Source organism: Hyperoodon ampullatus, assembly GCF_949752795.1.
Source record: "Hyperoodon ampullatus genome assembly, chromosome: 3".
NCBI lineage: Eukaryota > Metazoa > Chordata > Mammalia > Artiodactyla > Ziphiidae > Hyperoodon > Hyperoodon ampullatus.
In genome coordinates this window covers 56,140,913-56,164,116 of record NC_136916.1, presented here as the reverse complement: position 1 = coordinate 56,164,116, position 23,204 = coordinate 56,140,913, and the positions used below count along the sequence as shown (strand labels likewise).

The 23,204-nt window shown below is 47.7% G+C and overlaps 1 protein-coding gene across 3 annotated transcripts in view; it reads left to right on the top strand.

Moving 5' to 3' along the window:
- MEGF11 (multiple EGF like domains 11) overlaps positions 1-23,204 on the top strand; it is a gene marked incomplete at both ends in the record, with an annotated part of 235,809 nt that overhangs the window by 46,474 nt on the left and 166,131 nt on the right. For all 3 annotated transcript variants that reach the window (XM_079701406.1, XM_079701405.1, XM_079701407.1), the window contains one exon: positions 32-124. In XM_079701406.1, coding sequence (XP_079557532.1) covers positions 32-124 — 93 coding nt within the window. The remainder of the gene's footprint in view (positions 1-31; positions 125-23,204) is intronic.

The following is a 23,204-nucleotide window of genomic DNA, read 5'->3' as shown; positions in this document are numbered from 1 at the left end:
TTCTTCCTCCCCCTCTTCTGATCCCCTGCAGCCCTGTGTACAGAGGAGTGTGTGCACGGCCGCTGTGTTTCTCCGGACACCTGCCACTGTGAGCCCGGCTGGGGAGGGCCCGACTGCTCCAGCGGTGAGTCTAAGGTCTTTGGGAGTTGAGCGGGGCCATGGCTCTGGCTGGGGAGGGGCCGTGCCGTGTGGATGCTGAGTTCTTTGTCCTGGCCTTGGGCTACCTAGCGAGTGTGGGCAGCGGGGAGGAAGCATACCTACCGGATGGTACTTGGGGCAGAGGGTTCTAGGGGTGTGAGGGTCATGGTTTGTGGCGGCCTGGAGGGGCATTGCATGTCGTGTGTATGGGGAATTGTGGGGTCATCTGTACGACTCTGGCTTTTGATGAAACACCTCCGGATAAGGTCTTTGAGGCTTGAAGTGAAATTGAGATGCCACCTAAGGGCGCAGACCCAGGAGGTCACTGTGGTCAAGGCCTGGTCTTCAGCTTTGCTGGTGCAAAGGCTCAGTGGGTGCTCACAGAGGCTCAGGGGACTTATTTATGAGACTGATGGGTACTGGGATGCCTCTGTGTCCCCCAAGGTAGGAGAATGGGATGCTTGTAGGACTGATCACTGTGTTCTTACATCTCTCTGGGTAGACTGTTCACATTCCCTGGGGAAGGCTCTCTGGTGAGCATGAGTGAGACAGATGTTCTTGGGACTGACAGAGTGACTCATAGCAGCACGGGCATCATCTCTCCTGTGGGGCTGGCCACCGAGTGGGCAGGGTACACTGGCAGCTCCTCGGGGAATTCTCTGCCAGGAGCCCAGCTGAAGGCAAATCCTTCTCCTTTGGCTCATTTCCCTTAAATACTCACAGATGAGCCTCTTTCCAGTGGCACATTTTGCAATCAATGGTTGGTTAATGTCATGGTCTTATTAGATTTCCAAGGAGACCTTGATTAATGTTAAAGCCCAATTTTCTTCCTGCTTTGAGCTGGGATAGTATCTTTTTGTGTGTGACTTGAGTAGGTAACATAGCTAAGCTGATCCAGTAGGGGTCTAACCCCCATCATTGACCCATCTTTGGGAGCCACCTCCCTGTTCCCCATCCCATAGTGACTGCAATGGCCATAACAACATGGAGAAGGAATGGTGGGTCCACATTGGCCCAATGTGGGGCTCTTGCCCTTTTCCAGTCTCTGCTGGGGTGGAAACTTCTAGTTATGGTCCTTTTTTTCCAAAGGCCTTGACTGGAGCCTCTTTGTCTACCCAGTACATGGGAACATACCAGCCAAAGCAAGCTATTGGATGTGGTTTTGTTTGGGCCTGGGTGGTTACCTGGCTTGGGGAGACCAGGATCTGTTTGGGGTGCTCCAGAGACTCTCTCCAATGTGTTGGGACCTCCAGTGACTGTGGTAGCCTCCTGCTTCCACCTGTTTCCCTGCTTTGAGGTAAGTCACACTGAGCAACAGGGCAGGGACTCCTCCAGACAATGAAAAGTACACCCGAGGAACACGTGAGTTAAAGGAATGTGTTCAAGCAGTCTTTCTGTGAACTCCAGGAAACATGCTGGCCGAAATGTTTGAGAGCTTTTCCCCACCTTGTCTGTGTTTTGTTTTGTGTGACTTTGCCTACAATGAATCTTTAATGGGGAACTATCTAACTTGGATTCTGTGAACGCTGCTGGGACAGGTCTGCTTGCTGTTGCCAGATTGTAATGTCAAGCTCAGTCTGTTGGAGGTTGAAATACAACCTGAGTCCCAGGAGTCCTGAGTGCATATAAACCACCAACCAGTGCAAGTGTGTTTGGTGCTCACTGTTTCTGGACTGTGATGACTGGGGGGCCTGGAGGGTTTTTCAGACAGAGTCTGTCTCTCAGGGTTTCCTTCCGGTCTAGTGAAAGAAGTGGAAGGGAGGCGGCCCTTGATCAATGGGAGTAGGGAGTATAGAGTAAATCTTGCCCCTGGAGTGTGTTTACCAAGCACATAGTCTTGTAACTTTACAGTATAAAACCGGGCTGCCCAATTTCCACTCCCAATTCAGTCATCAGACTTGGTGCTGAGCAACCCACAGTGTTTCTTCTTCAATAAATCCACCCTCATGGGTTGAAGAATCACCAGCTCTGCATCTACTCATGGGCATGTACTACTAAACCCTCAGAAAGTCCTAAAAGATAAGTTCCAACCCTCTTTTGAGAGGCGGCAGCATTGAATGAAGGGAATTCATAGATTCTCATCCTCAAAATCATCTGTCTCTAGCTTAAGGCCAGGGCTGGGTGATGGATCTCTATGGCCCTCCTTGCCATGTCTGAACTTTCTCCCAAGGAGCTCAGTGAACAAGGCCACAGACTGTGTGTGGGAAGAAGATCATCTTAGAGCAGTTGATAATAGCCATTGAGACTGCACAGAAGAAACCAGAGTCCCCTTCCATGGGGTCAGGCCTTCAGGTATTAGAAGACAATGATCACTTCCCCCCCACTCAATTTTTATTCTCCAGGCTCCTTTGTTTTTCACATGACATGGTCTGAACTGCCTTCCCCATCTAGTTTCTCTCCATTGGCTATGGCCTTTGTTCCTTTTAAACGATCATTCCTAGATCTGACCACAGATGCAGGCATGTATGGAAAAATAACAATAGAGCTAAGTACTCTCTATTGAATTTTCCTGTGCACTAGGACTTTATTCATCTTCTCATTTACTCTTCACAACAACCCTATGATGTGGGAATTAGCCCCATTTTACAGGTGAGAAAGTTGAAGCACAGAGGGGTTAAAGAACTTCCAAAAGGCCCACAGGTAGTAAATGATGAAACTGGGACTGTTGATCAAGTGAAAACCTAGGTCCTAAGCCTGAACACATAATTATTATGTTCTCCTTCCTTCTGAATGCTCAACCTCTGTTAATACAACCTGAGGTTGAAATAGCTTTTGATGAGAAAACCTAGTTGCTCACAGGGGAAGGAAGGATCTGATTGAAAGATGTGGCCCTGAGACATTGTCATGGACACAGATGAATCAGCCATGGGACACAAATTGTGATTATGTTTACTCCAAGCAATTTGACACTGTTTGCTATTGTGCCATTGGACCCCTGTCTGCCTGCGTGTACTCTGTGGGGCCTGTGTCCATGGAGATGGGTATGCTGATGAGCACAATGTATATCTCTGGAGATTTCTGAATGGGATCTGTCATTTGCATGTCTAGACATGTGACATCCTTGCAGGGAAGCTTGGATTTTTGTTTAGTCAAAAGCATCATTCTTGTTGGTGTTTTCTTCTGATTCTAAAATCGTACCTGTTCATGTTATAAAGGAAGTTCAAACTGCACCAGAAATATAGACAAAAAGTTAAACCCACACACCCAGCGATAACCAATTCTGGCATTTGGGTGCTTGCCTTTCCTTATTTCTCGACACATTTGTTCTTAGAGTTAGATCTGGACACAACTTCTATTACTTAGATCAAATGTATGTGCTATTCTGTAACTTGTTTTTTTAATTCAACTGTATGTCATACACTCGTTTCCTTGTCAATAAACATGAATCTCCCTTAAAAATTTTAATGGCCTTATAGAATTACATTCTATGGATTACTAAAAGTGTTTAACCAGTCTCTTGCTGATGGACTTTTAGGCTGTTTCTGATTTTTCACTCTATTAGGCCCACTGTCCTTTATCAAAAATCCTTGTGGCCTGTTGGTTTCAAAATTTAGGTTTTTTCAGAGTTCAGGAAGGTATATGGTGACTATATCATATGTGACATATGCCTCCAGTGGGGTTTGGTCAGCACCTTGGGATGAAACATAGTAATATTTCTGAAGTGACATATAACTGATCACATCTAGTGATATATAGAAGATACTTAACCACAAATCAGTTCCACAAAGATTTTGCCTCTAAATGAATTTTGGAAAATTAAAAAATAATTCCTTTGGACTCTAGAGATTTTTGGGTTGTTGACATGTGAATAAGGGATTGTGGTCCTGTGTAAAAATGCTGCAGTGATTCTTCTCGTGCATGTGTCTTTGCGCACATGTCCCAGTTTCTTCTTAGGATAAGTTCCTGGAAGTGGCAGGGAGGATTATAAAGATCCATCATCCTACTGCCTGCCCCTGCCCTGCCCTTTGTGGCTGCCAAGGGATTTATGACTTTGATAGACATGAAGGGGACAAATCCAATAGTAGGCTGGGGTGGGAAACTTTTCATTATTTTATAGACTTATAACCCCGTAGCCTAATTTCTTGAAGGCCTGGACGAATTTCTTTCTGCTCCATAAAGGAAGTGAGGTGATGCTGATTTGCCTGGTGGGTAGACATGTCAGCTATCGTGGATAATGCCAAGATATTAGATGGACCAATATGGGGAAATGGAGTGGCTGCATGCTTGGTCATAAACCCCCATCTTGTATAATAATGAAGAGTAAAAGGATGAAATGTCAGTTTATACTGAATAAAGACGACAGAGTGACTCTTATTCAACTGCACTAATCTCACAAGTGGAGATGAAAAGAAAAAAAAGTTTTGCTATACTGAATATCTAGCTTTTTAAAGTAATTAGGAATAGTAAAGCACTGACAATGATTGAGATAGAAACATTATTCATAAGTTTTATTTCCACACTGGGCAATGGTCCAGTGTATTTCATTTATGAGGTTTCAGCTCTAAGGAGAAGGACGTGAGCCAATTCCTAAATTAAATATGCCCTGTTAACTTTTATAAATGATACCCAAGAATCAACTTGGAAATTTCAGCCTTCATTGTATTATTTAATTACTGTAGTTCTTGGGTCCCGCTTCTCTGGTCCTCTGCCTCCCTCCCATGGTGATTTGCAGTTTGGGTTCTGGCCTATAGAATGGCATTTTGGTTTTGGTCTCAGGCCTCCCCCGAGAGCTGGGGTAGGCATGGAGAGAATCCCTCCCATTCTCCATAGAGATTCCACTGAACTGGTTTTATCCATGCGAACAGAGTGTGGGAGAGTAAAAGTCCGCTCCACAGCCTCTTACTATTTGTTGACACTGTCCCCCCTACCCACACCCCAGCCCTCCAGGCCTGATGCTCAGCACAAGACAGGACTGCAGAGCAGGCCTGAGTAATGAATGCAGCAGGAACCAATTTGGGCCACTACCAAGAGTAGCTTCTGCCCAGTCAAATGTGTCCTTATCTTGAATGGTGTGTGGGACCCCTGGCTGACTTGGCTTTCAGCTATCCTTGCAGATTAAAATAAAACATTTACCAGCTCAGAAATATGCTTATACTCCTAAACTAGCCAGGGACCGTCTAGGTCAGTCCTTTTCAAACCATGATATATGTTTGCTAGAGATTTGTGGTGTGTGTGTGTGTGTGTGTGTGTGTGTGTGTGAAAACATACGTAACAGAAAATTTAAAGTGTACAGTTCTGTGGCAGTAAGGACATTCACACTGCTGTGCGGCGACCGTCATTATCATCCATGTCCAGTGCTTCTTCATCTTCCCCAACCGAAACTCTATACCCATTAAACATTAACTCCCCATTTCCCACTCCCGCAACCACCGTTGTAGTTTCTGTCTCTAAAAATTTGACTACTCTAGGTACCACATATAAGAGGGATCATACAACATCTGTCCTTTTGTGACTGGCTTATTTCACTTAGCATAATGTCTTCAAGTTTCATCCATATTGTGGCATGTGTCAGAACTTCCTTGCTTTCTGAAGCTGAATAATATTCCATTGTATGTACATATTATACTATATTTTGTTTACCCATTCACCCATCAACGGACACTTGGGTTGCTTCTACCTCGACTACTGTGAATAATGCTGCTATGAACATGGGTGCACAAATATCTCTTCAAATTCCCGCTTTCACTTCTTTTGCATGTATATCCAGAAGTGGATTTCTGGAGCATGTGGTAATTCTATGTTTAATTTTTTGAGGAATCACCATACCGTTTTCCACAGAGTCTACATCATTTTACATTCCTATCAGCAAGGCACAGGGTTCAAATTTCTCTTCATCCTTGTCAATGCTTGTTAGTTTCTATGTTTATTTTTTATAATTGTCATCCTAATAGGTGTGAAGTGGCATCTCATTGTGGTTTTGGTTTGCTTTTCCCTAATCATTAGCGATGTTGAGTCTCCTTTCATGTGCTTTAGTGACCATTTGTGTATCTCCTTTGGAGAAATGTCCATTCGAGTCATCTGTCCATTTTTTTTTCAACTGGGCTGTCTTGTTGTTGGTGCTAAATTGTAGGTGTTCTTTATATTTTCTGGGTGTTAATCCCTTATCAGATATGTGATTTGAAAACATTTTCTCCTATACCGTGGGTTGCCTTTTCACTCTGTTAAGTGTCCTTTGATGCACAAAACTTTTAAATTTTAATGAAATCCACTTTATCTATTTTTTGTTGCCTGTGCCTTTGGTGTCATATCCAAGAAATTATTGCCAAATCCAGTGTCATGAAGCTTTCCCCCTATGTTTTTGTCTAAAAATCTTATAGTTTTAGCTCATGGAATTAGGTTTTTGATCCTTTTTTTTTTTTTTTTTTTTTTTTGCGGTATGTGGGCCTCTCACTGTTGTGGCCTCTCCCGTTGTGGAGCACAGGCTCCGGACGCGCAGGCTCAACGGCCATGGCTCACGGGCCCAGCCGCTCCGCGGCATGTGGGATCTTCCCAGACCGGGGCACGAACCCGTGTTCCCTGCATCGGCAGGCGGACTCTCAACCATTGCGCCACCAGGGAAACCCTTTGATCCATTTTGAGTTAATTTTTGCATATAGTATAAGGTTGGAGTCCAACTTCAGTTTTTCTGCATGTGGATATCAAGTTTTCCCAGCACCATTTGTTGGGAAGACTTTTGCTAATGATTCGTGAAGCTATAGAGTTAAAATTTTGCACCATGTAATGGCACATTAGTTACCTGAGAAGTGATTTAAACTTTGCTCCTTAGATTAAAACAAATACAGAGGGCTTCCCTGGTGGCGCAGTGGTTAAGAATCCACCTGCCAATGCAGGGGACATGGGTTCGTGCCCCGTCTGGGAAGATCCCGCATGCCGCTCCGCGGCTGGGCCCGTGAGCCATGGCCGCTGAGCCTGCGCGTCCGGAGCCTGTGCTCCACAACGGGAGAGGCCACAACAGTGAGAGGCCCTGGTACCACAAAAAAAAAAAAAAAAAAAAAAAAGATACAGACTTGTTATAGAATTGAATGCAGAATTGGCATTTATTTAAAAAAAAAACAAAAAATGTGCTCACATGAGCCTTTGGTGGACCTTTTGGGGCCATGCTGCTAGGATCCCTGGAGACAAGGTTATTTTAGGTGTGAATATTGAGAAGCAGTGAGAAAGGCAGAAAGACCATAACCTGATTTAGATCTCTCAGGGCTGATGACTGTTTACAAGATGGTTTATAAAGGGATCATCGTTTCAAGCCCTTTTCCTACCGCATTCTTGGGGACTCTTCCTTCCAGAGTGCTGGGCTGTCTGCAATATCCCCAGAGTCCACCTCTGTGCTCCTAGGCTCTGGAATGGCATAAGAGCTCTGACCAGCCCACAATACCTCGTCTTGGGGGGGTCTCAGGGTCTCTGTGTCCTTCCACAATGCTCAGTGCTGTCCTACCAGGCTGGGAGTCATATGACCCCCATATTGCTGGGGCTTGGGCATCCTGTTTTCCTGCGGCTCTCTTCACATATATGAAAGCATATGTCCACATAGTCCTGGAATGGAGTGCTAGGAAGTATAGTCTGGATCCCAGGACCTAATTTCTGGTCATGGAGAGCTCATGATTTAACTTGAAACCCTTGAAGCAGGAGCTGGGAGGGACCTCAGAAATTGTCTGATCTACTTCTTTCATTTTATAAATGGGCAAACTGAGGCCCAGAGAAAGGAAACTACTTGCCTGAGGTTACCCAGGGAGGTAGTGGCAGAGCTGTAACTTGATCCTGGGTGTCCTGACTCCCATGCCTTTTGTCTCTCGCCAGCTGCTCTGGGAGTTAAAGGCTGGAGTTGTCTTAGAGGCAGATGGGTCTCATTACACCAAAGCAAATGGGTCAAGTTATTCGACAGCCTCGGTGCAGGTGACCTAAAGATTTGGACCCTCCTGAATCCTTCTCTGCCCAGGTTCAAAGGCCAGACTCATGACTCCAGTTCAGGCCAGAGCACTGAGGTCAGTGATTTCCAGAGGGGTCGACCCTGCCGTCTGCCTGGCTTAAAAGTACATTAGGGGGAGGGTCCCATTCTCAGGGACCCCTGGGCACACTTCTCACCGACAGACATGGAGACGTGACAGTCTGGAGGCAAAGGACGTAGGGGCAAAGCAGAGGTATAGGGTGTGGGCCAGGGCTCCTACCTCTGTCCTGGGGCAGATGAAGGGGTCCAAAAGGAGATGGGCAAGGCCGGGTGGGGAGTCAGTGGACTTGGCCACACTGGTCTGCTGGGAAGGGCCATTGCCAAGTCTTTGGGGCTCCTTCCCAGCAAGAGAGCACAAGACCGAGCCTGAGTAAGGAGAGCTTACGAGAGAGGGTCAGAGAGGAACAAGAGGGGGCCACACGGTCTGAGGAGGAAGGTGAATACAGATTCCTGCTCCTACCATGTACAGATGCTTCACATAGATGATCCTTTTACTCTGCCAGCAGCCTGCCATGTGTGTTACCTCCATTTCTCAAATGAAGAAATCGAAGCTCAGGGAAGTAGGGTAACTCCTGCTATTCACTCAGCTAACAAGCATCAGCTCTGGGATCAGAACCCAGCACTTGTGTTCTTCCCACAGCTCCATGCTGCCTCTGAAGGGATGAAGCCAGCTTCGGGGCCCACCTCTGCCTGGGTGACCCTAGCTAAGCCCTTCCCTCTCTCTGAGCCTCAGGTTTCTCATCTATAAAATGGGAAGGTCAGCGTGGATATTCCAGGTCTAAAATCCCACGATGCCATGTTTCTGGAAAGCTAAAATCCAGCATCATCTCACTTAATCAAGGGCCCTCGTGACCTTCCTGACGCTGACCTCTGGGGGAGGGAGTCTGCTCTCCCCACCACCCCACTCCCTCCCACGCACAGCCCTCCTGTGATTCTCTCTTCTTTCCAGGACCTGAAAAAGGGGTGGGGCGGGACAGCCATGGGTGGGGACAGTGACTCACACCCTTGCCTCCCCCAGGTGGGGACTCCTGGGGAGCCTTGGCTGCCTCATCTGGGAGGAGGCGCGGAGGGGCATCCTGCCAACCCGGAGGCCGCAGCTCACTCGTGGTTGGCTCACTACACCAAGGCGGCTGTCAAGGTTAAAGCAACTTCAGATGAATCGCCACAAAGCAATCGCACTTGCTGTTCCTCGCGTGCTGCTCTGCCCAGCCCGTGGCCCTCGCAGAACCACCTGGGCTGCCTCCTGCCGGCATCTGGTGCACCTCCCCGGGATGGGGGTGCTCCGTGTCAGCGCGCACGCTGGGGCACAGTCACCGTGACGGGGACACAAGGGGGCTGTGGACACGGCAGCAAATGCTTTTTCAAGGTCTGTGCGGAAGAGGAGCTGCTCTTCACCCCAGAATTCTAATTTTGAACAAAAAAGTATTCAGTAGCCAGGGCTAGCAGTTCCACTGGCTCTGCGTTCTCTGTCCCTTGAATTCCATTTAAGGTGCATTTATTGAGCACTGCGCAGAGGCCCACGCTGCTGGGGGTCCAGGGCTGAAGGGGGGGGCATTAGGAATGAGGAGGGCGTGGCCCCCATCCTTGGGGACCTTCGAACAGAAGCCAGAGCGACCAGTACAGATAAGAGGGAGGAGAAGGTGTCGGTAGAGAGAAGGCTCTGGCTTTGATGGGAGGGGGACCTGGCTGGCTCAGGAAAGCCATCGTGGGAGGAAGGAAGGAACCAAATGTGTGCTATACCCATTTTAGAGGAAGAAACTGAGGCACAGAGAGGTTAAGTGATGGCCCAAGGCGCCACAGCTGGTGAGCATCATAGCTGGGTCTGTCAGACTTTCCACAGGCTGTGCTGGGGTAGGGGGCAAGGTGAGAAGTGTGAGCGCCAACTCAGTTGTGAGCAGCCTGTGATAGAGGCTGAAAAGACCTTGAGGAGGGTTAAGAGACGTAAACCCAGCCCCGTCCCGTGTCCTGGGGGCTGGGGGCTGCAGGGGAAGGGCAGCACCAAGGTAGATCCGCTGGCCTCTCTATCTCTCTGTCCTCGACTCTCGCCTCCCCCCAGCCCCTGCCTCCCTCTTGTTGAGACGTCCCAGCCTTGGCTATGCTCTGGAAGCCGGTGAAGAGGTTTGTTTCCCCCGCTTCCAGAGTTTGTTTCTTCCAAAAGTGCCTCCCAGGAGACATGGGAAATGAGAGGGAGCAGATGCCAGGGGTGCCCTGCCCTCATGGGGGCCCGGACCAGTGTGAGGATGAGGCTGGGTAGGGGGCAGCCGGTGGAGACCCCAGACCACCCTCCTTCCACCCTTGGACCGGGGCGTTCTCCTGTGACGCCCACCAGGAAAGGAGGGGAGACCTGCTGAGAGCCCCCTTCCCAGGTCAAAGGGAGGCAGGTCATGGGACAGAAGGGGACGTGGGGCCACTGCTTCTCCCACTGCTTGAGAGAGGGCAGCCTCTCAGGGTGTCACCCCTTCTCCATCTGCCTGTCAGACCAGGGGAGATAATGGGACCAGTCCCATCTGAGCAGGGTCAGGGGTCAGGCAAAGCCCTGGCACACGTGGCCTTTATTGTACCTGTAAAAGCCAGAGGCTGGATAGCCTAGAGTCCGTGTGTGAGCTGCGTGTTCAGGGGGTGCTGTTGTAGTGGGGAGGAGGGAGGTACATTCTGCCTAACCCAGCTCTGGCCATCTGGCTCCCTGAGAACAAAATGAATAAATAAATGACATGCAGTGAGTCTCAAGGACTGGGAGGGAGGAGGGTGGGAGAACCTGCCTAGAACGTGACAAAAGCAGAACAGAGGGGCAGCAGCCAAGCTGGCACCATCGTGCGGTCCTGGCAGGCAGCGCTGCCGCCCCTCCGGACCCCGCTTGGGCATGAAAAGGACGCTGTGCAACACTCCCCATGATACACACGCACGTGCACGCGTACACACATGGCCTGCGCTTCCAGGCTGGGCATGTGGGCTGGGTCTCCATGGGAAATACAGTTCCTGGGGGGAAGGGAAGCACAAACTGCTCCCAGCCGCGCCCACCAGCCTGGAGGAAAGGCCTGGCACTCTGACAGGGACGGGGAGGGAGGGGGTGCATCTTCTTTGGAGCCAGAGGGCTGGCTGATGGCAGGTCCCGCTCTCTGAGACCCCTGCCCCCAAGGACTTCGAGTTCCTCCCAGTCAGCCCAGAACTGCTGTGTGCCGGGCACCACGCTGGGGATGGACACGATGACCTCATTTCCTCCTCCCTCCACCCCGTGAAGTGGGGATTATGACCCCTGTTTTGCGATGGAGGAAGCCGAGGTCCAGAGAGGGTTAACCATTCTCTGAGGTCACCCAGCTGCTCCTAAGTGTGTGCTCTCTTCGCTCGGGCATATTTCTACCGGAATTCGGAGGTGTAGAGGAGATAGCTTTTGAGGCTGAACGGGAGAGAGGTCTGGGCTGTGCTCCTGCTTAGATTCTCTCCTAACTTCTATCCAGCACTTACTACACACACCGTCCTATTCGTTATTATTTATGATTACTATTTCCATCTTTCAGATGAGGAAACTGAGGCTCAGGGAGGTTAAGTACCTGGCCCAGAGGCACACAGCGAGTAAGTGGCAGAGCCAGGATTCAAACCCAGGCAGTCAGTCTCTGGAGACCACACTCATGATTCTGGTTAACGCTTCTTTCCAGGGCTCTCTGCCTTCCCTCTCCAGTCCCTCCCACGCTTTGGAGGTGGGGAGGCAGCTAAAATGCAAACCCAGGCCGTGTCACCTCCTTCCCCCCCTCTGCCTGCCAGGAAGCGCCCAACTCCTTGGCCAGGCCTTCAAGGCCCCTCTGGGTCTGATGCCTGACAAGCTTTCAGCTTTATCTCCCCCACCCGCCCTCCCCTTTCCCCTCTCTCAGCTTTCCTTTATCCACTGACCCATTGCTCTTCTGCCTTCAAAGCCCAGTTCAGATGCCGCCTCCGCTATGGCACTTCCTGATTCCCACAGGAAGTATATGTACTCGACTGCATATGTATGGCTAGCGTGGTCCGCGCCACCCTAGACGTTCATTGTTTGATTGCGTGTTTGCTATCCTCCCAGCCCCCAGCCCCTGAGACCTCTCTGTGGCAGGGTCCAGGTCTTCCTTGTCACCATGACCCCGGGGCCCGGCACACTGCAGTTACCGGTGGGCCCTCAGCACCGTGCTGAGTGAGATCCAGTGGATTTGCTCTCCCATTTTGTCGTGTTTTCGTTCTTTTAGATGATGCTCTAGTGGAGGTACTTGCACCAAGGAAGGGTGGGGCTCTGGGTTGGATGTTTGGGAGAATTCAAAGCCATGTCCCTTGATCTTCCAAATCTTCTCACCTATCCGTGCTGCTCAGGCACGTGCCCCCAAGGATTGCAATGGGAGACCAGGAGTTGGATTGGTCCTTCAGAGGAAGCAGAGATCACAGCTAGCTGGAAAAGTGGGAAAAATGCCAAGAAGGCCGTGGAACCAGAGCTCAAAGAAGGATGAGATTTGAAGTTTCAATAGTCCAGTATGGAAAGAGAGGGCATTCCAGGCACAGACCCCCAGAAACAAGGGTACTGAATAGTGAGCAAGTCCGTGTGGCTAAAGCAGAGGGTGCCTAGTACGGAGAGTGGGAGCCAGGCTGCACCCGGAGGCCAAGCCAGGTGGTGTGGTGCCCTTATCAGCAGCCCGATGAGCTTGGACACGAGTCCATGGACCATGGGGAGCCCCTGAAGGCTCATTTTGCATCAACAGAGTCTGCATTGTGGAGTGGTGGAGCAACTTTTAAACTCTTTCTTAACTAACCTGTGACCAGGTCTGGTAAGGGAACAGAGGGCATGCTGGAGGCTCTGACCTGCCCCTCCAGTCCCGGCTAGTCCCTCCAGGCCAGCTGGGCCGTGCTCTCCTTCCCCTGTCCCTGACTTGAGACAACTGAAACAGGCTATCTAGGCATTGCATGGAAGCAGATTGGATGGGGGGATGGGGCAGGGGAGAGACCGCCGTGACTAAGAGTTGGTGAATGGATCTGGGCAGGGGCTGACCCACAGAGGCCAGGCTGGATATATTGATACCCTCTGCCTTCCTGGCCAGAGCAGGGGAGGCAGATGTGATAGCCAGTGGGACGTCCAGGAGAAGCACCTAGAACAGCCTTACTGGCTCCCAGGACCTCTGACCCCCAGCCTGCTTCTCAGGGGCAGCCTTGCCCTCCCATCCTCCAGGTCTCAGACACCAGTGGGGCCCCAAGGCAGGCGGCAACTGCCCAAAAGTGCTGCAGCAGCAAAGGCTGTGGCAGAACTGGGGAATCTGTCACCCTCTAATAAGGAAAGCCCGTTCTGGCAGCCTGGGTAATAGGCCTCCAATTGAATAATTAATAAAGTTATAAAAATATGTCTACTATATGGCCAGAATAATTCAGCCCAATTAGAAGCAATTGTTGCTTGCATTTAATGCCACTCGTTTTTCCTTGTGAACAGCTCTTAGTGCCAAGATAGGATTTGTAGGTTTGGCTGCCTACTTGAGGGGTTCTATTAAGACCAAACTCTCCCCTAGGGCTTCTTTCAGTTGAGGAATATCCATCTTTCCACCCATCTATTCATGCCTCTCTCCAACCATGTATCAATTTGTCCATCTGTCTATCCATCATTCCATCTGTCCATTCATCTATTCATTCCTCCATCCATCTACACATGCCTCCATTTATTCATTCATCCATCTATCCATCTACCCATTCATTCAGCAGATAATTCTTGAGCCCCTTCCATGTGCCAGACACAGTTCTAGGTCCTGGGCGTGTGGAGATGAGTAAGACCCTGCCTCTGCCCCAAGGAGCTCCCAGCCCAGGCAAGTGAACCTTTGAGTGATGCAAGCTGTCATTCCTGTTTCTCTTCAGAGGTCCTGCTGAATATGATTTTTGTCCTTCTTCTCTTCTCATGTATCTCAGTGAGATAGATAGATAGATAGATAGATAGATAGATAGATAGATATTTGGAGTTACAACCAGCTTGAGTTAGGTAATAAGTTCTTTCCCAAGATGGTCCAGATTATTCCCCTACGTTTGAGAGTTTAAGGATCTTCTGGCTTCAAAATACCCATGCTCTGGGTCCCAACCTTTTATCAGGTGGAGGTCAGGGGATGTGGGATCCAGCTCTGCCCTGGCCCCAGCATTCACTGGCCTGGGTAAGACATTTACTTTTTATGGTTCCGTCTGTAAAATATGAAGAATCACTGTGCCATTGTGAGCTCACAGGGGTGACAGGAGTCAAGATGCTTGGGGTCACCTGTTGGAGACCCAAGTTTGCTTCCTGGAACACTGAGCATAAGTTGAATTCTGAGTTAAATGAGCTCATACTTTATAGGCATCCATGGGAAATCCTTCCATAAAGCCAACGCTCTTTTTTTTTTTTAAGTAAATTTATTTATTTAGTTTTAGCTGCGTTGGGTCTTCGTTGCTGTGCACAGGCTTTCTCTAGTTGCTGCGAGCTGGGGCTACTCTTCGTTGCAGTGCGCAGGCTTCTCATTGCAGTGGCTTCTCTTTGCTGCGGAGCACGGGCTCTAGGCGTGTGGGCTTCAGTAGTTGTGGCATGTGGGCTCAGTAATTGTGGCTCGCAGGCTCTAGAGTGCAGGCTCAGTAGTTGTGGCACACGGGCTTAGTTGCTCTGTGCATGTGGGATCTTCCTGGACCAGGGCTCAAACCCGTGTCCTCTGCATTGGCAGGCAGATTCTTAACCACTGCGCCACCAGGGAAGTCCCAAGCCAATGCTCTTTTTGCGGTGAAGATGCTCTCTTTCTGATTTCTCTGCCTGTACATTGAGACTTTTCTTATAGTATAGCAAAACCATGACTCAATTCACTAAGTCTCCACAGAACCCTTGTTGTAAGTCCAGCACTGTGCTAGATGAATCTGATAGAATTATCTAGTCAGTTATATTACGGTCATCAATCATTTATTAGGGGCCTGCTTTATTCAGGGCTCTGGAGATGCAGAAAGACCCAAGCTTTCACCCTGCCCTAGAGTTGCCCTCTCTGATATGGGTTCCCTTTTGCCTCTTTGTGAATCAGGATATCAGAGCTGGCAAAACAAAGTGAAAAGGCAAGGTATAGCCTGGGAGAAGACATTCACAGCACATGTCATCCATAAAGGATTAGTATCCAGAATATTTTTTTTAATCCTACAAATCAGTAAGAACAACCATTCAAACACTGGCAATAATATAAACGTGCACTTCACAGGAGAAGGATATTTTGATGGGCAATAAATATATGAAAAGATGTTCACCTCACTGGTAATCAAGGAAATGCAAATTAAAACTAAAAGATGCTGCCTTGTCACACCCAACAAATTGGGGAAAATCAATTTTTGATAATACCAAGTGTTAGGGATACACGCAAATGTGGACACATATGCTGCTGGTGAGTGTGTGAATTGGCAGCACCATTTCAGGGAACAATTTGGTAATTTAAAATAAAACTAAAGCCAACCCATCATACCACGTTTCTCAAGCTTTTTTTTTCTACCACAACCTGTTGTGTCCCAGCACATACACACGCACACACTGATATTTTTAAATCTCTTCTAGTTAACTTGTTAAATGGTAGTTGTGACCCTTTGTATTGATTTCATGACTTTCTTCTGGGTTACAACCTATGATTTGAAAAACTCTACTCCAGAGAACCTCTCCAACATGTGCATCCGTGCATCACTGTTTGTAATGGTGAAAAGCTGCAAGTAACCTAGAGGTCCCTCAAGAGGGAAATGAATAAACTCTAATATATTTATACAATGGGATCTCCATAGCAGTTAAAAGGAACAAACTAGTGCTATACATGTCCAGTCAGATGAGTGTCAAATATATAACACTGAGTGAAAAAGGCACGTTGCAGAGGGCTACATACATACCATATGATATAATTTATATAAAGTTTTAAAACATGCAGAATAATGAATATGTTATTTATGGGTACATTCAGATGTAGTAAAAGCATTAAAACAGACACGTCCGTGATAAATACCAAAGTCAGTCTACGCCCAGGGAGGGAGGTGAAAGGGATATAGGGAGTGATGCGTGAAGCGTCTCAGCTGTGTAGTGTTTTATTCTGAAATAAAAATATCTGCAGCCAAAACGGGGGAAATTAAGATTTGTCTGATGAATATACTGTTTTAATTCTTTCTACATTTTAAAATATGCTTGAAATATTCCACATGCAAAACAAAAGGCTTCTCCACCTGTCCAGCACCCAAGTTCATATGAAGAAAAAAATGTGTTAGTTCATGTTAAACTTACTTGCTCATTTCAATTTGGTTCACTAAATGTTTATGGAACACCTCCTTGTGGGTCTGACATTGCCAGGTGTGAGGTGTGGAATAGGCAGGAAGGTGGGGTGGATATTACAAGTGAAAATTTGGGGGTCAGCAAGGGCCTAGGCTGCCCTCCCATCTCGGCCATAAAGACGAGGTTAACACACATGCCACAAAATGGGGCCCAAAGGTTAAAGCCTGTTTCTTCCTGGGGAATCAGGGAGGTCTCCCTGGAGGAGGTGAAGACTGAGATAGGCCTTGAAGGATAGACAGGGATTGAGTGGCAAGACATTCAGGAAAGGAAAGGAACCTTGAGTTCCAGAAAGCTCTGGGTCTGCATGAGAAAGAAGAGGTGACAGGGCAGCTCAGGCTTCTGAACAGGTGTGCTGCAGCTCAAATAGCGAAATGCACCCCTGATGGCAGCGCCCAGCAGGAAGTAGACACATGGAGTGGAGAGGTAGGTCTAATTCATCACGGGGACTGAGGCGGGCCAGGGTCCTGGAGGCTGCAGGAAACTGGAGACAGCTTGCCTGCTACAGAAAGGTGCTGCTGCTCAGGCCCAACCCACTGCATTGGGGCTGGGCATCCTCCGACGAGGGCCCTAGCAGGGAAGAGGGGGATAAAGCTCTGCTGAGATCCCAGACTTCAAATTTATTTTGAAGTCTGGGATCTCAGCAGAGCAAATTTATTTGACCAGCTCTCAATAAATTTCTCACGCCAGAGGCCTTACTATCCATCTCTGGTGGACTGCACAGGAAGTGTCTGTCTTTGATGGCTTGGAGACATGTCCGCATGTCTTGCCAGGAGGCAAGCCCCTAAATCGTCCTCTGACTTGCTCTCCTCCTAGTAAATCTGAATAGTTTAAGATAACTCCCTCCAACCTTGAGGCTGGTGCCAACTCTGTGTCATCCATCAGACCTGGCCGATTTCTTATTAAAGTTCTGCTGTTCCCTTGGAAAAGTCGCCACCTTAAATCAAAGGGCTGATAGGACAAAAGAGAGACAGAGGAGCTGGAGTTGGTGGGGCGACGGCAGGTCCTAGTCCTACTGCTGGGGCAAGATGGAGACCTTCCCGGGCCCTGGCTCTGCAGCTTGCCCCGGGGTCTAAGGACAAGTTGTCTAAGCCCTGCATGGCTTGAAAAGGCTGCCCAGGGAGTAGCTCAGAGGTGAACACCGTCCAACAATTCTCCCAAGAGCCAGCAGGGAGCTGGCTCAGGGAAAACGGACTTAACGGGCACTGATCACATTCACCCCTCATTCATTCACTCACTTAGTACAGTTCACTGATATAACACATTTGTGTTGGATGCCTGCTACTGTGTGCCTGTTCTCGGTGCTGGAGAGACAGCGGTAAACGAGACAGTATGTGCCTTCCTAGAGCTTACCTTCTAGAGAGGGAGATGATGAACAAGCACAGAAATAAATACAGTAATTCCAGATGTTGGTATGAGGAAAATAAAACAGCAGTGAGTTAGAGTGAGGGAGGTGGGGTGGGCCAGGAGGCCACCTGAGGAGGGGACGTTTGAGCCAAGTCCTGAATAAGAAAAATCAAAGACTGGAGGGTTCTTGTGTGGGTAAACCTTGACTCATGGCCTCTTTTTGACTCAGAAGAGCAGAATTTCCTTTATGCATGGAGGACAATTGCTAAGCCAGGCTCTGTTGAGGATTTATAAATGGATTGCAAGTTCCCGCCCACACAGGTGCCTTCAGTCTAGTAGTTGTGATGGTACAACCAGCCCAGGAACTCCAGGGCTGGGCACTTGGGACCACGACGTTAGGCTGAAAGCTCAGAGAAGACGCAGGTCCCTTCCAGCTGGGATGAGCAGAGGAGGGCGCCCGGAGGCCAGAGCAGGTGCAGGGAGGCATCTGGCAGGACTCAGGCTCTGCGAATGGTGCTGGGCCCTGATTGTGCTCCTTGATTCCCTTGGGTGCTGGTTCTGGGTGGGCGCATGTGTCCTACTAATTACCCAAGTGAGCCGAGTTGATTCTTGGAGTGTAAGGAATGCAGATGACGCATGTTGCCTCATCAGCCAAAGAATTACCGGCAGGGAGGAACTCAGAGTTGGAGCCAGCTTTCTTTAAATAATTGACAGCAGGATGAGTGGCATGGATTGTTTTTTCCCTGCTATTGCTGCCGCCAAAGGAAATCACTGAGGTTTCCCCTCATTTCTGCCTTGCATGTCTCCCATCTCTGGGTCACAGCCATGACTGGGAAGCAGGAGCCCTGGATGGTCCAGATCACGGGAGATGACAGGTATCCAATGCAGCTTCGAGGCTTCTCTGGGGAGAGCATAACCCACACAGGCAGGTCTGCTGTTGAAATGGGCAACTCTCTTTCATGAGTTGATAACATTTGCTCGGCAAATAAAGATTAGCAGGACAGACCTCTCTGCGTTTGCTCTGAGCTCTAAATGTCTCCCAACATCAGTCACAGCCCCAGAGTCCAGAGGACAACCAAGAAACGCAGTGACTTGCCATGCAGTTTGGAAGTTGATTGGCTGATGGCTTCAAAGGCCGGCACTGTATCTCACTGTGGGAACTCCCAGAGCGGAGGCCCTAGACTAAGCCCTGGGGAGACAAGGCAGAAAGAGGCAGCCCTTGTCCTTAAGGAATATAGGGTCTAGTAGACAGGCAGGTGAATCAGCGTGTGACAGTGTTGTAGGGGCTTCCTTATGCCTGTGTACAGGGCAGGAGGGGACAGTGATGAGGGAGGGGCAATTCCATAAGGTGGACCTTGGGTGGCATTTTTATCTCCCCTTCTCTATGCACATGCAGCGCTTGGCACAGAATAGAACAAGCATGGTGACACACCATGGCTACTTTATACCAAAGAGATGCCACAGCTGAAATGAGTGACAGCTGTCTTTTCCTAGTTCTTGGAGGGGGGAGGGGAGAGGATCAAGCTAATGCATGGTTTTCTCTCAGTGTTATGTTTTTCTTCTTAAAATCTTCCCAAAGCCCCTGGTTTCTACAGCTGCTTGACTACATAAAAATCCAGAGAAGAGGATGGAACATTGTTAAGCTCCTACTGTGTGGCGGGTTCTGGGCTGGGCGCTCACAGACATGGGTCTCATTTAATCCTCCCGACAGCCTTGCAAATTATTCTCACTCTATAGGATGAGGGAACTGAGAGGCAGCGTTGTCAAGGCCTCCCAGCTGCTGGGAGAGAGAGGCAGATTGATGTGAAAGAGCGTGCCTGTGTAAGACGATGTTCATCTTAGCCCAGAATGATCTAGTTAGCTCTGCAGCAACTTCATAAATGGTGTTCTACAAAGACACCCAACCTCCAGAGCCAGCCTCTTGTTAGATACAAGGTTATAAGCCTCTGAAACAACGTTGACACCATTTTTGCTCACTCAGTGGTAATCCCCTAACACTTCGTGTTGTTCTTTTCCCGCCCAAGTGGACCACGTTGTCACATCAGATGCCCACTGCCCAGCCAGGGCGGGTGTGGGCAGCTGAGGTTTGCTCACGGATGAGTTGCAGTGTAGCAGGTAACATCCAGGGCAGGTGTGCCTTGGAAATTTCTGGAGCCCAGCTCTCCAACTGCTCACTGCAAGCTCTGATTGAAGGAACAGCCAAGCCGGACACAGCTCCCATGCTCGTTTCTAAACCCAAAGTCTCCAAGTTCTTTTGCCAAAGCTGGGCTTCCCAAGCCCTGCCCACCTGTGGGGGCAGCCTTGGGGTTGACCCTCTGATGTGTGGTCCCCTGCCCCAGAGCCCAGATGAATGACTTGTACTCTGGGTCTTTCCCTGATTGTCCTCCCCAACACCACTGGGGTCATTTCCCCTGGGCTTGAGAAAAGAGATAGAGGGGTCTAGGTACTCTTCCTAATTAAAACAATTCCCTAAAACAGGAAGCTGCAGCCCATGAGCCAAGTCTGTTCCATTGCCTGCTCTTGTAAATAAAGTTTTATTGGAACACAGCCACGCCCATTTGTTTCTGGGTATCTGTGACTGCTTTCTCATTACAACAGCAGAGTTGAGCAGTGTGGCAGGGATTGTCTTGCCCACAAGGCAAAAAAATATTTGTGGTCTGATCCTTTACAGAAAATCTTTGCTGATTCCTGTGTTAGAACATTAGAATTTTTTGCCCCAATGTTTTTGCCCCAAAGTAATAAATGCCTTAAAGATAGGATCATCAAAACTTTTCATCGCCTAGGAGAATATGAAAATAACAATAATTATAGTAGCAACAGCAAGGCTGGGCTAAATGTTTACCCTGTTGAGGCTAAGAGCACAGGTTTTGGAAGCAGACTAGCTCACGTCCTGGCTTCTCCATTGTCCCAACTTTGGGACCTTGGCTAAGTTATATTATGACCTCTCTGTGCCTTGCTTTCCTCTTTTGTAAAATGGTCTCTTTTGGGGCCTTGTGTGAGTTGATGAGGGTATTACATGTAAATAAGGTATTACACGTACCATGACAAAGCATTCAGTAAATGCTGGTCTCCTCATGTAACCCTCATGGCAAACCCCTTATCATTGGCAGGTATGGGACCCTGCTATCCAAACCCTCCTATGCAAATTCAGAAGCAGAAAGGAGTGATATAAAGTTTTGAATTAAACACTCGTCTGACAACTTTCTCTCTGAACTCAACTAGACTTGTATGGTGAAGGACACTTGTACTTGTGATCTTTAAGTTGGTGCCATTATCATTCCCATTTTACAGATGCAGAAACTGATGTTGAAACAGGGTAAGGGGTTCATGAAAAGCAGGACAGGATCCTGGCTGTCTGACCCTGGAGCACCCAATAACAAAGAACCAGCCACTCCCTGGTGGGAGTGGGCAACCTTGTCTTGTTCCTAATCTTAGAGGAAATGGTTTCAGTTTTTCATCATTGAGAACAGTGTTGGCTGTGGTTTGTCATATATGGCCTTTATTATGTTGAGGTAAGTTCCCTCTATGCCTACTTTCTGGAGGGTTTTTATCATAAATGTGTGTTGAATTTGGTTGAAAGTTTTTCTACATCTATTGAGATGATCATATGGTTTTTATCCTTCAATTTGTTAATATGGTGTATCACATTGATTGATTTGCATATATTGAAGAATCCTTGCATTCCTGGGATAAACCCCACTTGATCATAGTGTATGATCCTTTTATTGTGCTGTTGGATTCTGTTTGTTAGTATTTTGTTGAGGATTTTTGCATCTATGTTGATCAGTGATATTGGCCTGTGGTTTTCTTTCTTTGTGACATCTTTGTCTGGTTTTGGTATCAGGGTTTTGGTGGCCTCATAGAATGAGTTTGGGAGTTTTCCTCCCTCTGCTATATTTTGGAAGAGTTTGAGAAGGATAGGTGTTAGCTCTTCTCTGAATATTTGATAGAATTCGCCTGTGAAGCCATCCGGTCCTGGACTTTTGTTTGTTGGAAGATTTTTAATCACAGTCTCAATTTCAGTGCTTGTGATTGGTCTGTTATATTTTCTATTTCTTCCTGGTTCAGTCTCAGAAGGTTGTGCTTTTCTAAGAATTTGTCCATTTATTCCACGTTGTCCATTTTATTGGCATAGAGTTGCTTGTAATCCTGTGTATTTCTGCAGTGTCAGTTGTTACTTCTCCTTTTTCATTTCTAATTCTATTGATTTGAGTCTTCTCCCTTTTTTTCTTGATGAGTCTGGCTAATGGTTTATCAATTTTATTTGTCTTCTCAAGGAACCATCTTTTAGTTTTATTGATCTTTACTATTGTTTTCTTCATTTCTTTTTCATTTAATTCTGATCTGATCTTTATGATTTCTTTCCTTCTGCTAACTTTGAGGTTTTTTTGTTCTTCTTTCTCTAATTGCTTTAGGTGTAAGGTTAGGTTGTTTATTTGAGATGTTTCTTGGTTCTTGAGGTAGGATTGTATTGCTATAAACTTCCCTCTTAGAACTGCTTTTGCTGCATCCCATGGGTATTGGGTCGTCATGTTTTCATTGTCATTTGTTTCTAGGTATTTTTTGATTTCCTCTTTGATTTCTTCAGTGATCTCTTGGTTATTAAGTAGTCTATTGTTTCGCCTCCATGTGTTTGTATTTTTTACAGATTTTTTCCTGTAATTGATATCTAGTCTCAAAGCATTGTGGTTAGAAAAGATACTTGATATGATTTCAATTTTCTTAAATTTACCAAGGCTTGATTTGTGACCCAAGATATGATCTAACCTGGAGAATGTTCCATGAGCACTTGAGAAGAAAGTGTATTCTGTTGTTTTGGGATGGCATGTCCTATAAATATCAATTAAGTCCATCTTGTTTAATGTATCATTTAAAGCTTGTGTTTCCTTATTTATTTTAATTTTGGATGATCTGTCCATTGGTGAAAGTGGGGTGTTAAAGTCCCCTACTATGATTGTGTTACTGTCGATTTCCCCTTTTATGGCTGTTAGCATTTGCCTTATGTATTGAGGGGAGCACTGGTTTTAGAATTGTGACACCTGGGTTTGAATCCCAGCCCTGCCACTAACTTGCTGTGTGACTTCTGGAAGTCACTTTCCCTCTCTGGGCCTCACCTGCCTCATTTTTCAAATGAAGGCATTATATTTCACTAGATCGATGGTCCTTAATGGGGAGGGTGGGTTGCCTCTCAGGGCATCTTGCAATGTCTGGAGACAATTTTGGTTGTCACACTTAGTGGGGAGGGCACTGCTGGTATTTAGTGGGTAGAAGCCAGGGTTCTACTAAACATCCTATAGTGTACAGGGAAGCCCCCACAACAAAAAATTATCCCAGCCCAAATGTCGATATCGCCACTGTAGAGAAATCCCACAATCTGTAAGGGTCCATCCACCTCTAAAATTCCATCCTTCATTTGTTCATCAAAGATGTGTTTATCTCCTCATCTGCCCCACTGTTAATTCACATTCCTACTTTTCTTCATGGTACTTATTT